This window comes from Copadichromis virginalis, linkage group LG20 (genome assembly GCF_057382275.1).
Source record: "Copadichromis virginalis isolate Kocher_CV1m ecotype Utaka linkage group LG20, C_Virginalis_male_GT1.1, whole genome shotgun sequence".
Classification (NCBI taxonomy): domain Eukaryota; kingdom Metazoa; phylum Chordata; class Actinopteri; order Cichliformes; family Cichlidae; genus Copadichromis; species Copadichromis virginalis.
In genome coordinates, this window is record NC_140637.1 from 31138593 (window position 1) to 31154372 (window position 15780).

General features: G+C 41.0%; 1 protein-coding gene across 1 annotated transcript in view; it reads left to right on the top strand.

Annotated features, from left to right (window-relative positions):
- The first annotated feature begins 253 nt into the window (after nucleotides 1–253).
- Nucleotides 254–15780, top strand: part of mecp2 (methyl CpG binding protein 2) — a 31353-nt gene continuing 15826 nt past the window's right edge. The window contains exon 1 of the mRNA XM_085443240.1: nucleotides 254–503. Within this exon, the coding sequence (XP_085299366.1) occupies nucleotides 472–503 (32 nt within the window). The 5' untranslated portion in view covers nucleotides 254–471. The remainder of the gene's footprint in view (nucleotides 504–15780) is intronic.

Sequence of the window (15780 nt, forward strand, 5' to 3'; positions counted from 1 at the left end):
AAAGTGTAGATGTGTGTCAGAAAATATTTACATAAAATAAAGTGTAATAAAAAACATTATGAGACATTTTATAAAAGTTTAAGATTTGGCGTATTTATTGTTTTGAACCATTTTAACAGTGTATCTTGTAAACAGTTACATATTTAATACTTACTTTAAATACTTTAAAATGTATTGTTTTAATTTTATATCGGTTTTGCATATATTTTTTGCGTTACTGACGCTGATATTTTGACGTTTGTTATTTTTACAGACATATTCAAAGCGGTACGAGAACGTCTCACTTTGACCGTCTTCTCGCGGGACTACACCGCCCCTGCACCGTGCTGTTGACCCCATGTCGGAGCAAATCTCGCGGTGTTGGCGGTTGACGGCGGTTGGAGATGGAGTCCGAGGGGGCGGGGTGCAGCAGGAGGGAGCAGAGATGTTTGGAGCTTTTTTTTTAATATAAAATTATTTATTTAAATAAAAATGGCCGCCGTGGAGAGCGGAGAGGAGAGACTGTAAGTGGCTTTTTACATTTATCCTCCCTTACCGTGCCGCCGCTACCGTGGCTCCGACGGCTGAGAGCCATTTCTGTCGTTTGTTTTATCGAAGTGAAAGTGCGTTGATTTTTACCCCGGCCTGTCGCGGCGGAGCGGGGTTAGCAGGAATACGTCACCAACTTACTGCTCAGTCTGTACTTTAGCTGCGGAGCGGAGCTTAGCCTTAGCTTAGCCCGTCCTCCGCGCACTACCGGGCCGCTCCGACTTTACCACAACTCTCCTGGAAGTCAGGCCGGGGAGTTGTCACAAATATCCCAGCCGCGGCTTAGCGGCGACGGTGCACCCCTCCTCCCGCGCTCCGTCTGACAGGCAGGAGCTAACGGTTGCTAGCTGGTTAGCAAACACAGTGTTCTCATGAGAGGAGGGTCCGGCTGTTCACACTGCTCATCACTAACCCGGGTTAACCCCGCTCACCAGTAACCTGGGCTAACCTCCCTCACTGCACTCGTAGCCTCCACCCAACCACCTACCCAAAGCGGGCTGAAACAGATCATTACCCTGTTAGCGGCCAGCTGCCTTAGTGCCGCTGAGCCACATAGACACAGAGTGTCTGCCACTTTTTGCACATGTTTATAACTGCAGAACGGGAGTAGAACCCATCACCTGTGCGTGCGTGTGTTTGTGTGTCCTAGTTTCTTCAGCAGCTCACTTCCTGTTCCACCTGCAGCTTCAGCAGCACCAACACTCACTGAAGTGTTTGTCTCTCAACAGCATCACTGCCATCATGCACTAAATGTACACACACATTGTACAATGGCAGAATTTATCAAAATAAAAACACATGGGTTTCCTACTCATCCAGCGGTGTGTCTAAAAGTTTGGGGGTTGGGTGCCATGCCCACCCCCTTGAAGAAAAACCAAAAACATTCGCAGGAAGAGATGCTACAAGCTGCTGTTCCTCCAATGGCCACTTGAGCCTGTCCAAAAGTGAGGCCATCTCCTTAGAGTCCAGTGTTAAAATGCCAAACTTTACAGCATTCAAAATCATATTTAGACTTTGGTACAAAATACATTGTAGACTATTATGGATAGTATCTCCTGTCATAACAACTCATGAGTAGGGTGATTTTTTTTTTTTTTGTAACTGTAGGCTTGTTTTAATAGTCAGTTGTACTAATTAGTACACATTAGTGGGTGTGGCTCAGATCAACATGGCAACCAGGACAACAGAGCTTTAAGAGTAGCAGTGACCGTTTTAGCCCCCAAACCTAACCACTTCATATTATATATATATATATATATATATATATATATATATATATATATATATATAATATGATTGGTGAATTACAGTGATTGGTGAATTATATATATATATATAACAAAACAACACCCAGCGCGCCCCTGCGGGCGGTTTATCCTTCAAGCTCGGGTCCTCTACCAGAGGCCTGGGAGCTTGAGGGTCCTGCGCAGTATCTTAGCTGTTCCCAGGACTGCGCTCTTCTGGACAGAGATCTCCGATGTTATTCCCGGGATCTGCTGGAGCCACTCGCCTAGCTTGGGAGTCACCGCACCTAGTGCTCCGATTACCACGGGGACCACCGTTACCTTCACCCTCCACATCCTCTCGAGCTCTTCTCTGAGCCCTTGGTATTTCTCCAGCTTCTCGTGTTCCTTCTTCCTGATATTGCTGTCATTCGGAACCGCTACATCGATCACTACGGCCGTCTTCTTCTGTTTGTCTACCACCACTATGTCCGGTTGGTTAGCCACCACCATTTTGTCCGTCTGTATCTGGAAGTCCCACAGGATCTTAGCTCGGTCATTCTCCACCACCCTTGGGGGCATCTCCCATTTTGACCTCGGGACTTCTAGGTTATACTCGGCACAGATGTTCCTGTACACTATGCCGGCCACTTGGTTATGGCGTTCCATGTATGCCTTGCCTGCTAGCATCTTGCACCCTGCTGTTATGTGCTGGATTGTCTCTGGGGCATCTTTACACAGCCTGCACCTGGGGTCTTGCCTGGTGTGATAGACCCCAACCTCTATGGATCTTGTACTCAGAGCTTGTTCTTGTGCTGCCATGATTAGTGCCTCTGTGCTGTCTTTCAGTCCAGCTTTGTCCAGCCACTGGTAGGATTTCTGGATATCAGCCACCTCCTCTATCTGCCGGTGGTACATACCGTGCAGGGGCCTGTGCTTCCATGATGGTTCCTCGTCTCCCTCCTCTTTCTTGGGTTTCTGCTGCCTGAGGTATTCACTGAGCACTCGGTCAGTTGGGGCCATCTTCCCAATGTATTCTTGGATGTTCCTTGTCTCATCCTGGACTGTGGTGCTGACACTCACCAGTCCCCGGCCCCCTTCCTTCCGCTTAGCGTACAGCCTCAGGGTGCTGGACTTGGGGTGAAACCCTCCATGCATGGTAAGGAGCTTTCTTGTCTTTATGTCAGTGGCTTCTATCTCCTCCTTTGGCCAGCCTATTACCCCAGCAGGGTACCTGATCACGGGCAGGGCGTACGTGTTGATGGCCCGGATCTTGTTCTTACCATTCAGCTGACTCCTCAGGACTTGCCTGACCCTCTGCAGGTACTTGGTGGTTGCAGCCTTTCTAGCGGCCTCTTCATGGTTCCCATTTGCCTGCGGGATCCCCAGGTACTTGTAACTGTCCTCTATGTCTGCAATGTTGCCTTCTGGTAGTTCAATCCCCTCAGTTCTGACTACCTTCCCTCTCTTTGTTACCATCCGACTACACTTCTCCAGTCCGAACGACATTCCAATGTCATTGCTGTATAGCCTGGTAGTGTGGATCAGTGAATCGATGTCTCGTTCACTCTTGGCATACAGCTTGATGTCATCCATGTACAGGAGGTGGCTGACAACTGCTCCGTTCCGTAGTCGGTATCCGTAGCCAGTCTTGTTAATGATCTCACTGAGGGGGTTCAGGCCTATGCAGAACAGCAGTGGGGACAGAGCATCTCCTTGGTAGATCCCGCACTTGATGGTAACTTGTGCTATGGGCTTGGAGTTGGCCTCTAGTGTTGTACGCCACATCCCCATTGAGTTCCTGATGAAGGCTCTTAGGGTCCCATTGATCTTGTACAATTCTAGGCATTCCAGTATCCAGCTGTGGGGCATTGAGTCATAGGCCTTCTTGTAATCAATCCAGGCAGTGCACAGGTTGGTCAGTCTGGTCTTGCAGTCTCGGCTGATTGTTCTGTCTACCAGTAGCTGGTGTTTTGCACCTCTGGTATTCTTGCCAATTCCTTTCTGTGTCCCGCTCATGTATTGACCCATGTGCCTGTTCATCTTAGCCGATATGATGCCTGACAGGAGCTTCCATGTAGTACTGAGGCAGGTTATTGGTCGGTAGTTGGAGGGGACCGGTCCCTTCTTGGGGTCCTTGGGGATCAGGACCGTCCGGCCTTCAGTTAGCCATTCCGGGTGTCTCTCGTTAACTAGCAGCTGGTTCATTTGTGCTGCCAGACGCTCGTGGAGTGCAGTCAGCTTCTTCAGCCAGTAGGCGTGAACCATGTCGGGCCCTGGTGCTGTCCAACTCTTCATACTGGAGACCCTTTCTTGGATATCTGCCACTGTGATGGTTACTGGACCCTGTTCAGGGAGGTCGCTGTGGTCTGCCCTCAGATCCACTAGCCACTGAGCATTGCCGTTATGGGTTGCATCCTTCTCCCATATGCTCTTCCAGTATTGCTCCGTCTCCATCCTTGGTGGTGCTGTTCTCTTATTGTTCCCTTGCCACTGAGAGTACACCTTTGCTGGTTCTGTGGAGAACAGCTGGTTTATTCTCCTGCCTTCTATCTCTCTGGTGTACCTCCTCAAGCGGCTGGCCAAGGCTGTGAGTCTTTGCTTGGCAGTTTCCAAGGCCTCAGGTATGGACAGCTTGCTGTATTTCTTAGGCACCTTATTTGTCGCACCTTTCTGCAACTCCGTTAGTTGGCTAACCTCCCTCCGTGCTACTTTGATCTTGCCCTCTAGCCTCCTTCTCCATGGAGGGTACTGCCCCTTGTGGCTGTTCAACTTGTAGCCAAGCATCTCACTGATCACTGCTGCCGTATTGTAGATCAGCTTGTTAGTGTCGGTAATCGTGGTTGTAGGTATTGCCCGTAGTGCTGCATTAACATCATCTAGCAGACCTTCTGAGGGTACTTCACGTAATCTTGGTAACCGGCTACGGGGGATCCAGGTTTCAAGCTTGGCCATGATCCTATTTTTCAGGTCAGCTCCTCTCGCACTCAACGATCCTTCTCCTATCGCACTTGGGGCTATGTACCCAATCTCGGGTGGGGGTGATGATATCTCCCCCCTGACCTGGCGTCCTGACTCCTCCTTGCCGTAGCATTTGTGTTGTACCTCGTCAATCTCTAGCTGTGAGAGCAGTCCCTTCTTTCGAATGTTGGAACACTGAGCTACTAGTTGTTTCGCCGTCATTGTGGATGTTGGGTATCGAAGAATCCATAGGTCCCTCATCCTATTCATGTAGCCCCTTCCGCCGGGGTTACTTGCGTAGTAGCATTCCAACAACGCCCTGTTTTCGTCCCTTGCCCACCGATGCCTTCTTGTTCCAGTAGCCCACTTTTCGTCAGGGTGCCCTGGTTCCTCAACACCTGACGCGGACCTTGTTGATCCGGGCGACGTCCGAGCCGGCATGCCTTCATATTTATCTGTCTCGCTCATGTCTGCGGTAGGCTTGCTTAGCATAGGGGGTCTAGCCTTAGGACCCTTACTGGATACAGACGCCCCAGGCAGGAATCGAACTTGCGATCCTCTGTTCCAAAGGCGTGTAGTTTAACCACTACGCTATCCAGCTGCTATATATATATATATATATATATATATATATATATATATATATATATATATATATATATATATATATATATATATATATATATATATATATATATATATATATATATATATATATATATATATATATATATATATATATATATAAAATATGAAGTGGTTAGGTTTGGGGCTAAAACGGTCACTGCTACTCTTAAAGCTCTGTTGTCCTGGTTGCCATGTTGATGTGTTGTTTTGTATGGATAACATACATACTGCGGACACAGAATATACTTCCTTTTGAAAGACACTGGTCTCATATTTGCGCTAGCACAAAAAAGTCACTCTCCGTGAACAGACAAATTTCTTTCTTGTGAATGTTTCATGCAAGTGTCCTTTTATTTTGAATTTTTTCTAAAATTATTTTTGACTATGCTGATAACTTTCTAAAACTATCCAGGAAGCTTTTACTTTGAAAATAGCACACATTAATGCATACTTTTAAATTTCCCAAAGTAATTGGAGACACATTTAAAGTGGCCTGGTAAATTTCTGTAATTAAATAACTGGTGACTTTCTTTTTGAACACTTTAATGCTTTAGTTCAATATTCCTGTGAGTAACTGGAGTTTTTTATTTTAGAAAAATTTTTTGAAAATTTTTATTGGGAAAATCTGACAAACTTCTGGATAAGTTTTATCTTACTTAGGACTTGGCTGTAGATGTCTGTAGTGAGAGCCTGTGGTTGTCTGGCTCTTTCTGCTTACTCTGGTCACATCAGCTGCCTGTTGAACTGTAATTCACCAATCAGGAAACGGGGCTTGAATAGGCTCTAATTGAATCAGCCAATTGGAATATTCAGTTTGAACTCACCAAATGACACCAATCTGACAAAAGCTAGACCATTTGAATCAATTAAAGACTAATTTGCTGAATCAGCATCCACACTAATTAAAATCATTCCCATTAAAACGATATACACATATTATTGGTTCAGTAATTATAGTCCAGTAATGTAATCTGTTTGTTTTTGCATAATGAGAACTTTTCCAATCTGTGCAAGAAATATAATTCATTTGTTAAAGTTGTATAATGAGAAATGCCAGTCTGGGAGTATTTCTTACTTGTGCTAATGAAATAATTTACTGACATCCATATATGTGGACCGGCTTTGTAGGATTTTATATTACTGTCATAACAAAAGAACCAGCGTGAAAGTAAAGTTCACATTCAAGATAAACTTTAAATAAATCCCGGATCAACGAAGCCTTGAATGTTCACCCACAGTAGCAGAGGAAAAAAAGGGTCTTAAATAAAGTATTAAAATATTGAATGCGTACTTTGATGAATGAGTCAGGGGATAAATACTTGAATCACTACAGTCATGGCATTTTACTGGTTGCAGCTGTAGTGCAACCAAAACTATGTGTGTCTTAAGAATTGTGTTCAGTGTTTAGGGATTTTTAGGGATTTAAGTTATTTATTTGACTTACATCTTAAATTTTACAGCTGCAGCTAATGTTTTCAAAGGAGCTCTTAAGGGGGGCCAGTGCCACCCCATGCCCCGTCTCTGGACACACCCCTGGGTCTGAAGGCCCTCCAGGAAATTCTGAGGTTATGCACTTCACTTCCTGCAGTCTGATGTTTTCTGCATTGAATTATGATGAAAAACACAGATGAATGCTTGACATCAGTTCAACTATCAGACATTCTGTGGCATTTTAAAATAAGTATTCTCAACTTTTCACATTTATTATGATCCCTGCTGAGTCAGCACACATGTTTGGATGTTTTTTGTTGTCTTTTGTGTCCAACTGTTTTCAAATGTGAGAGTGAAAGTGCAACAAGGTGATAATTTTGTCTGATTTCAGGCTGCTTTTCTGTTAGCTCTCTATATTTGGTGAGTTCACCATTTCATAGTGCTGTGTGAATGTATAGTGATTCTTTATACAGCCTATTTATGCACTTGAAGTATCTCAAAATAACAACCAGTGTTAGATGTTCATGGTGTAATTACTAATTTAAGGAAAATACTGCTGTATGATATAGGGCTGGGCCATATTATACCTTTCACGGTAATACCAGTACAATTTTAGGCAATGTTAAAAAAATGAAATATCACGATAGAATATGGGTAAAACACGCATGCGCAGTGCCTTTGTTTTCATACGCACATTGTACAAAAAACATGGCGGCAGCGGAGAATGAGAAGGGCAAAAGCGGATCGTTGAGTGAAACAGATGAACCAGAATTGGTTTGTAACTAGCATGGTGACAAGACGCTGACTCAACAAACAATCGGCGTAGCTTTAAATAGCTGCACGCCTTATGACAAAAGCAGCAAACACTAGGGGGAACTAACTAATGAACTAAACTAATATAAACAGCTGCTTGTTTAGGTGAAAATAAATTGATGGGGTTTTTTGCACTAATAAAGTTGTGGTATCGTCAGTTATATCGTTATCGCAAATTTTCAAATATATATCGTGATAAATATTTTTGGCCATATTTTCCTGCCCTAGTATGATATAATTTATGACAGAAATACACCTGGATATATATTAATCTAGCTAATGTTGATCTGTCATGTTGTGACAGCATAATTAAAATGACCAGAGCAACTTTCGATACAGGGAGTAAGAAGAATGAATCAGTGGATAATTTCAGACACAACCTGTGGGTCACTCCATGTCAGTTTACCAGGTGCCTCCCACCTGACCATCTCAGAGATTCCTGAAGAAGTTCCAGTGGAAATATTCATGTCTTAATAGGAGTTATGCAACATTCCCAACCCCTACTGTATTAGTTTTCTCAAAAGCAAAAACAAAAAACAACAACAAAAAAAAACTGTTTAATGGCATATTCATAGCATATTTATAGAGACATGTCATGACATGTCTCTATAAATATGGACTCTCGGGAGTGGAGCTCAGGTTAACGTAGAAAGATTGGTTATGTGATCTCTGACAGCAGATTTGGAGGCCTGTGGAAACCACAGGTTTGGAGGTAGGGGACTGATTTTAGTTCAGAGCTTCTCATATACAAGGCACATAATGTTCTTTAAATTGCTTCAAATCAGATGAATGTTTTCACAAGTATTAAAGCCTGAAAAGGAAAAAAGCAAAACCAAAAAACTCCAACGTATTTTCATTCAGCTTCAGTATGATATTCCTCAGCTATGATACCTGGTATCAAATCCAATGTAACAGTTAAACAAAGAGCAAATTTCTGTTAATATTCAAATTTAGAATTTGCTCCTAATACCATATCATCTCAACAAAATATACTGAAATTAATATATGTGTGTGTGTGTGTGTGTGTGTGTGTGTGTTTTAGGCCATGTCCACACTGATACGTTTTCATTTGAAAATGCATCTGTTTCTCTCCGTTTTGGCCTGTCGTTCTCACCGAGACGGCGTTTTTGGTCAAGGGAAACTGAACTTTTTGAAGACGCTCTCCAAAGTGGATAAATTTGAAAAGCCGTTTTCGCATCGCCGTGTGGACTGCCAAGATGGAGGCTTTCGAAAACGATGACGCATTTTAGTCATATGATGCAGTGATGTGAAGAATTCAACTAAGATGTCGGACGACATTGTAGAGGAGTCATTTTGTTTGCTCCTAATTTTGACAGCTCTATTAAAGGTTAATGTCAGTTTGTACATGCTCCATATAGCTCCAGATAAAACTGGGCACTTTTCCTCTGCATTTTGCTGCGACTTTTCAAAGAGCCGGAAAGTAAATATGGAAGTGACGCAAGTCAATCATCTTACGTTTCACGGATGCGCAGTACATTAACAGCCTTTTCAGTGTGGATGAAAACAATTGAAAATGATAGTGTGGACATGGAGCGTCTTTAGATGAAAACGCCGTTTTCAAATTTAACCGGATTAGTGTAGACGTAGCTTTAGTCCCCAGGTTCGTCTCGGGTGCTGGATAGTTGTCTGTGATAAGGGTAATGAATCCGAAAGTATTTGCACCTTTGAGGGTTTGATAACTTTCTTTGCCAATAAAGTTTCCTCCTCTGTTAATTTATTAGAACAACAGTTCATCTCTGAATGTGTCTTTCAACAACCTGAGCATTATAGAGGACATTGTAGGTAGGTTGGTGTCGTGTGGTGGATGGTGGTCTTCAAGTTCAGGAACAGACAACAGGTTCACATTTGGATTCCTGTCTGCTGTTCTGGCTCGATAGACAGCAGACTCAGTGAAATCACACACGCTGAATTAGGCTGGGTGATATGAGGAAAATCGAATATGATATTTTTTTGGCTATATCACAATACAATATATATATCGTGATATGTTTAAATAGCCTCCAAAAACAAATGTTATTTTTAACTATATAGTGCTTAAAATTGCACTGCTATACTCATTCAAAAGGATCATTCAATATTTTTTTCTTCTTTGAATACAAAAAATCTGAATGAATTGAAATGTTTTGTTTTAACCATTTTTTAACCATCAGTTGCACACAGAGGTTTTTCACAATGACAATACTGTGATAGTAAATCTAAAAATGACTGTAAAATATAAAAATAGTAATATAAAAAAATGTGGTGACCTCAAATTACAGAAACAAAAGTCTAGATAGTGACCATAGAAACGACTGACCAAGACCAGGTATCACAGCTGGTTTATTTAATGTTTTCTTTGGCGTGTGGGGGGACGTTGACATTCAGTGTAAAACATCCTTAATTTTGCAGTGGATGACTTTTCAATAAATAAATTTGTGGTGCTGCTATCTTTTGCAGCAATAATTTTAGGGCATGTTTTGCAAATTGATGTATTTTGTTCAACAATCTCCTTGTGAAATCCAAACGAAAGCGCGTCTTGTTCCCTTCCTCATCTGAAAATCCCGCTGTCGTCATATTTTTCCCTATCTGGTAGTATATAAACAAGCATGCTCAGTGCAGTGTGGGTAGCAAACTTTCTGGTTGGGAGGGGAGGACGAATGGTGCATTTGCAGCGTGTGGGAGAAAAAACCTCTGAATTACAGGCAGACAGCTTAATATTTCTATGTCAATTTATTCTCGATGTTTACGATAAAGCCATTTTAGCCATTGTACGTGAAAAAACTCGCGATACGCCGAGTATATTCGATACATCGCCCATCCCTTCTCTGAATGTCCTTGGAGCTGGCTGATTCTGGTTTCGTATGCCTGTTGAAAAGTCAGTAGGTAGGAGCTGTGTAATACTACTTTAGATTCTTGGAAGAAATACTACCTTTTTTTTAAAATATGCGCACTGTTGGACAAGGGATGATATTAGTTGTTCGTAAAAAAGGTAAAACACTGGCTGTATGAAACGACTCTAAATTCTAGCAATAAAATAGAACATAATCTAGAGTAATGGACTGATATTGAAAACCAGACCTTATTTAGCCTAAATGCTCAATAAAACCACACTGTATGTGATGACTTTCATTCCATGACTTGTCCGGTCAGCTTTTACTTCGGCCTTCGCTTTTGCCATATGTCATCCAGCCGGTTCTTTTTTGACTCTTGTTATTTTAGCCTATTTGCATTATCTGGACTCAGCATGGTGTCATGTGACGTGTTGACACTCCATTTCCACATACCTCCATACACCTTGCCTCCATTGCCTTTCAAACAGCCTGGTTGCCTCTGGTCCAGATATAGTGCTGTTTTGAAGTGTTGGCATCATGTCAGCATTAACAAACGATTCCCACCAACTGACTGCTGAAGGAACATCCTCGGTCTAGCTGAAGTCGTATGATGGGTAGCTTTTCCCATGCTTTTTCCCTTTTCATTAGGCAGTGGCCTGTCTGCACTGGTGGTTTGCTCTGCGTCAGAAAATGATACGTTTTTAACCGTGTCTGCCTTGTGTCTACCGAAGTTAAAATGGAAATATAAACCAAATTTAAAACTATTTGGTTGATGTCAGTTCAGAATTAACAGTAAAGTAAACTAAAAGCATCTGGCCAATTTTAAGAATGTGTTTATTAATGTTAAAAGGAAAAAAGAAACCTCTCAGATGTACATCAGAGTTACCTTTGTAAGCATTTCTGAGCACTGGCTTTAACCAGCAAGAGCAATTGTTAATTTAGGTGCAATTTGTCATTAAACTCACATCTTCCTATTTTCATAGACTAAGAAAAAGATAGTTACCAATGCCTAGTCTCTGCCAGTGCGACACAAAGTGCAATATTTAAGTTAGGTAATGTATTTTACTTTTTTAAACCTAAAAAGACTCTGAAGGGGTTAGTGAAAATATGTATAAAAAATTATTATTTTTTTTTTTTTTACCTTTTGTTGTTCAGCTGATATCCGTCTACTTATGTTCACTACAGGCTGACTCATTTATCAGTATGTAAGTGAGGTTAACCAACATTCATTCCAGCTTCTATCACAAATACCACAGCCTTACTGAGAATAATAATGATGATACTCATTTTAATTGTAAGGATCACAGAGTGTTTCACAGTTTGGATATAAACAAGGCATTTGAGAGTTTTCAGCATACAGTTCATGTAAACAAATATTCATGTTTTTATACAAGTAATTAAAGTAAAATGTGAGTCTTAGCAACATATATAAAGTTAGTAGGGGTAATCCTAGATGCAGGCTAGTGCAGTTCAGTGATGTGACATAATAACCACTGCAAAAAATATGCAAGACTAAATTTAAAAGACTCAACATCAAATAAATACATTTAAAATGGTCTTTAAGGAGAATAAGGGGATCAGATTTTAAAACCTAGTGTCATCGCTATTCACCAATCACAGGGTAGAACAGGTTTTTCTGATGACGGTTTAACTTTTTATCAGGTTATTTTTATTTAGTTTTTTATGTTTCTGAGTTTGTAAACAATAGCCGTTGGATGGAAGAGGACATCTTGGCTTGGATATCCTCCAGCTAAACTGGGGGACCTAAAATATTGGCCTCCAGGGGTTAAGTCAGCAGACTAGCAGATGGATTCCCAGATTGCCCAAAAGGACCTAGAGAACTACTTGGTCCAAAAGCGCTTTTTGTTTTTTGTGTTTACATCGCAGCCTGAAGCCCCATGAAGATCAGACTAATCAGTCAGCTGCTCAGACTTGTCTGTCACATCTGAACTGAGCTTTTGGAGAAACTCTTCCAGCTTCAACACATTAGGATGTGAAATATTAAAGTTCTGATGGTGCTTATAGGTTCTTTGTTGTTGGAAATTAGAAAAGTGTGATTGAGAATTAATGGGAGTTGGATGCTGTGGAGGAGCTATGAGGCAAACGAGGAGATGAGGAAGGCCAAACAAGAGGGTTATTGATGTGAAAGAAGACATGCAGGTGGTTGGCGAGACAAAGGAAGAAGCAGAGGAAAGGAAGTGGTAGAATGACAGGAAGACCAAAAAAGATTAGTTTTAAGATTACTCTTGCCTCATCATGGTCTTCGTGGTATCCATTCATTTATAGTTTTCTTCTGCTGTTATTTTCTTCCTGTACCTCCCCCACCTTCTCTCATTACCCAGCTAATACTTTAACACAGTCTCCTAACAGTTTGTGAAATACTTTTGACTTCTATTGATTTGTGTGGTCTAATATGTACTGATTTATGTCCATGGTTGTTGAATCTCGGCTATTACAGTTTGTGTTGCTTTCAGAATAGGACTAAGCATTTGACCACTGAAACAGTACCAAAACAAAGGTTTCACCAAAGTGTTTTTTCAACCTCTCTAGACGTTCTAAAAAAGAAAAGTTGCCATTATAAACACTGTGCATTTTATATCCTTATATCAAATAAAAATATCAAACGTTTGACCTCTTGCTCTTATCTTACTGAAGTGACTGTTAGCCACTTACGCAGTAACCGATTTTAAAATGCTGACATTGTGATAGCCTGCACATGTTAAGTTCACCATGCAGCAACTGAGTCAGAATTTTCACATGACGGTTTGACAACCTTTAATGTAAAGTTGTTTACATGAAAAAAATAAGAGGTGTTGATAATACTGGTCTGTGTATGAGAGGTCACTGTGTGGCTTTAGTAACCAAATTAGTTGTCAGTCAAGTGTAGTGTTAAAAATAGACGCATGGCTTTAACTTCTTTATTGCAGTGTCGTGACTATCACAACTGTTCAACCTATGGTTTTTGACCAGGGAGACACTGTTGCTGTTTGTCTTTAGTGTTCATGTTTCTGTTGTTCATGTTTCTTCCCCTGAAGGGAGGGACTGTGCAATAGGTTCCATTTGTCTGTCTGTGTGTCTGTTAGCAGTCTAGCATCCAGTTTTCAAGATATCATTTTCAAATTTTGTGTGACAGTAGATATCAATAACAGCTCGAGCTGATTTTATTTTGGTGTGCCTCAGGTCAAGGCCTGGGTAAAAACTTTATTTTACCCTCAATTTTTTTATGGATTGTCTTCAAACTTCACAACAGTATACTAGGCGTTGGGGAACATGAGTACCTAGTACCTAGGCTAAGTATTTGACCCAGGTCAAAGTTTACCTTGGAAAAAAAATTAAAGAAACCATATCGAGTAATATATCATATGAAAGGGGATAGTAAGAGCTGTACAACACCCTTTTAATAGAGTTAAGCTCTGTGAGTGCTCATGTTGTTACTTCCTGTTTTATATTGAAGGGTCAATTTTTCCCAGGTGTCTCATGGGCTTCCTTCCCACTTTTGCTGTTTTCCCTCCTTTCTACTTGCCTTCACCTGGTAGTTTCACCTGTTTGTTGCTCAGTTGTATTGTATTCTACACACTGAGGTTGACCTCCCCTTTGTCAGATTGTCTGTGTCTTTCTTCCTCATGCTCCTCTTTGTGGATATTTGTTGGACTTTTACTCACTTGACTTTCAGTATTTTGGGATTTTCTTGGCTTGGCCTTTTTGGATGGTGTTCTGTTGTTTACCTACCTGTGCTTCCTGTGCTTTGTTCCTCTCTCCAGCAAATCCTTACTATATTTTTTCGGACCATAAGGCGCACCGGATTATAAAGCGCATTAAGTGTAACTAAACAGTATGATAAGTCAAACTTGACTCAACTCATTCTTCTTGCTTCCTCCACTTCCGTACCATTGATTCATTAATGTTGAATTCTCTTGCAGCTGCTTTATTCCCATGTTGTTGCAGTATATTAATGACTAATATTGTGGATGGATTATCTCAGTTGTTCTCCTGACTGAAGTTTGGTCCGTTTATAGCATCCTGCCTTGGGATTGCATTTGTTCCTAACCATCAGGAACCCTCATGTTAACTTTTATCAAGTGGGAAAAAGTTAGTTTTGTCCTCCAGCTTCACTGTTTATATTATGCTAACATAGCTGTGTCGCTATATCCCACGTCATTATACGTCATTATTGCACATCATTTTATCCCAGCTAGCCCAACTTCAGTAACCCTACAAACGTCACTGCTGTTTAGTTTTCTGTCTTCATTTATGCTGAAAGTGGTAGCAGAGCTGAATATCTTAATTCTTTCAGAAATCTCTCAGTCAGAACATGCTATATCATTTTTAGGTGGAAACTAGCGAGCTAACTTCCTGCTAACTTCTAACTCTGTTAAATTTAATAAATTCTGTTTTCACGGATGCCTGGATGTTAAACTTAATTGTTACACCTGGTAAAGCAGCAACGCTGATCATTTTATTAAAGATGAAAGAATTTAGACAGTTTTAACTCTGTGACGCTGCAGTGTTCGTTTGACTTTGGGACCTGAAGCAGACGGAGTTTTTGGACCCAGATTACTCCGCGAAGCTCCTGACTACCTGATCCAACAATCCATCAAGCGGTGCGGCTTCATAGCTTAGCAAAGTGGTACTAAAACATTTTTTGACAGATTTTTGAGCGCCGTGTACCACATAAAATCGATTGGAGGTCAGTAAGCACAACCAGAATTCATATATAAGGCGCACCGGATTATCAGGCGCACTGTGGATTTTTAAGAAAATTAAAGGATTTTAAGTGTGCCTTATTGTGCGGAAAATACGGTATATATAGTTTACATCCGTCTCCTCATAAGTTAACACATGAATGTATAGACTTTGTGAACTATAAGTTTGGCTGTGCTGCAGATAATGAATCAGATAAGCTTTTACATAAATGTGATTGAAATCTGAATGTCTAATGCACCCAAACACAACACACAGATACTTTAATATTTTATTTATATATAAATCTGTTTTTATAACATGCAGGTTTTATTTTATAGCCAGCAAAGACAAAGTAGTTGGTGTTACACAGATTTATCTAGTTCCAGCAATTAACATTCAGAAACAGAACAATTGCACCCATCTGTACACATCTGTCAGGTTAAAGCAGAAGAGAAGGAGAATATGAAAAAGAGGAAGTGCTCGTGAATGCAGCCAATTTAAGACAAGAATTTTCTATTACAGATTTCAATGTCTCAAAACCACCTCAGAGCTTTTGTTTTCATGCATTCAGAAGCAATGTTTATTCATTTTATGAACTGAAGTTTTTAAATGACTGATTTAAAGTTTAAGAAAACACAGGCATTCTGTTGGGTCTGACATTTTCAGTCTCAATGTGACATTTA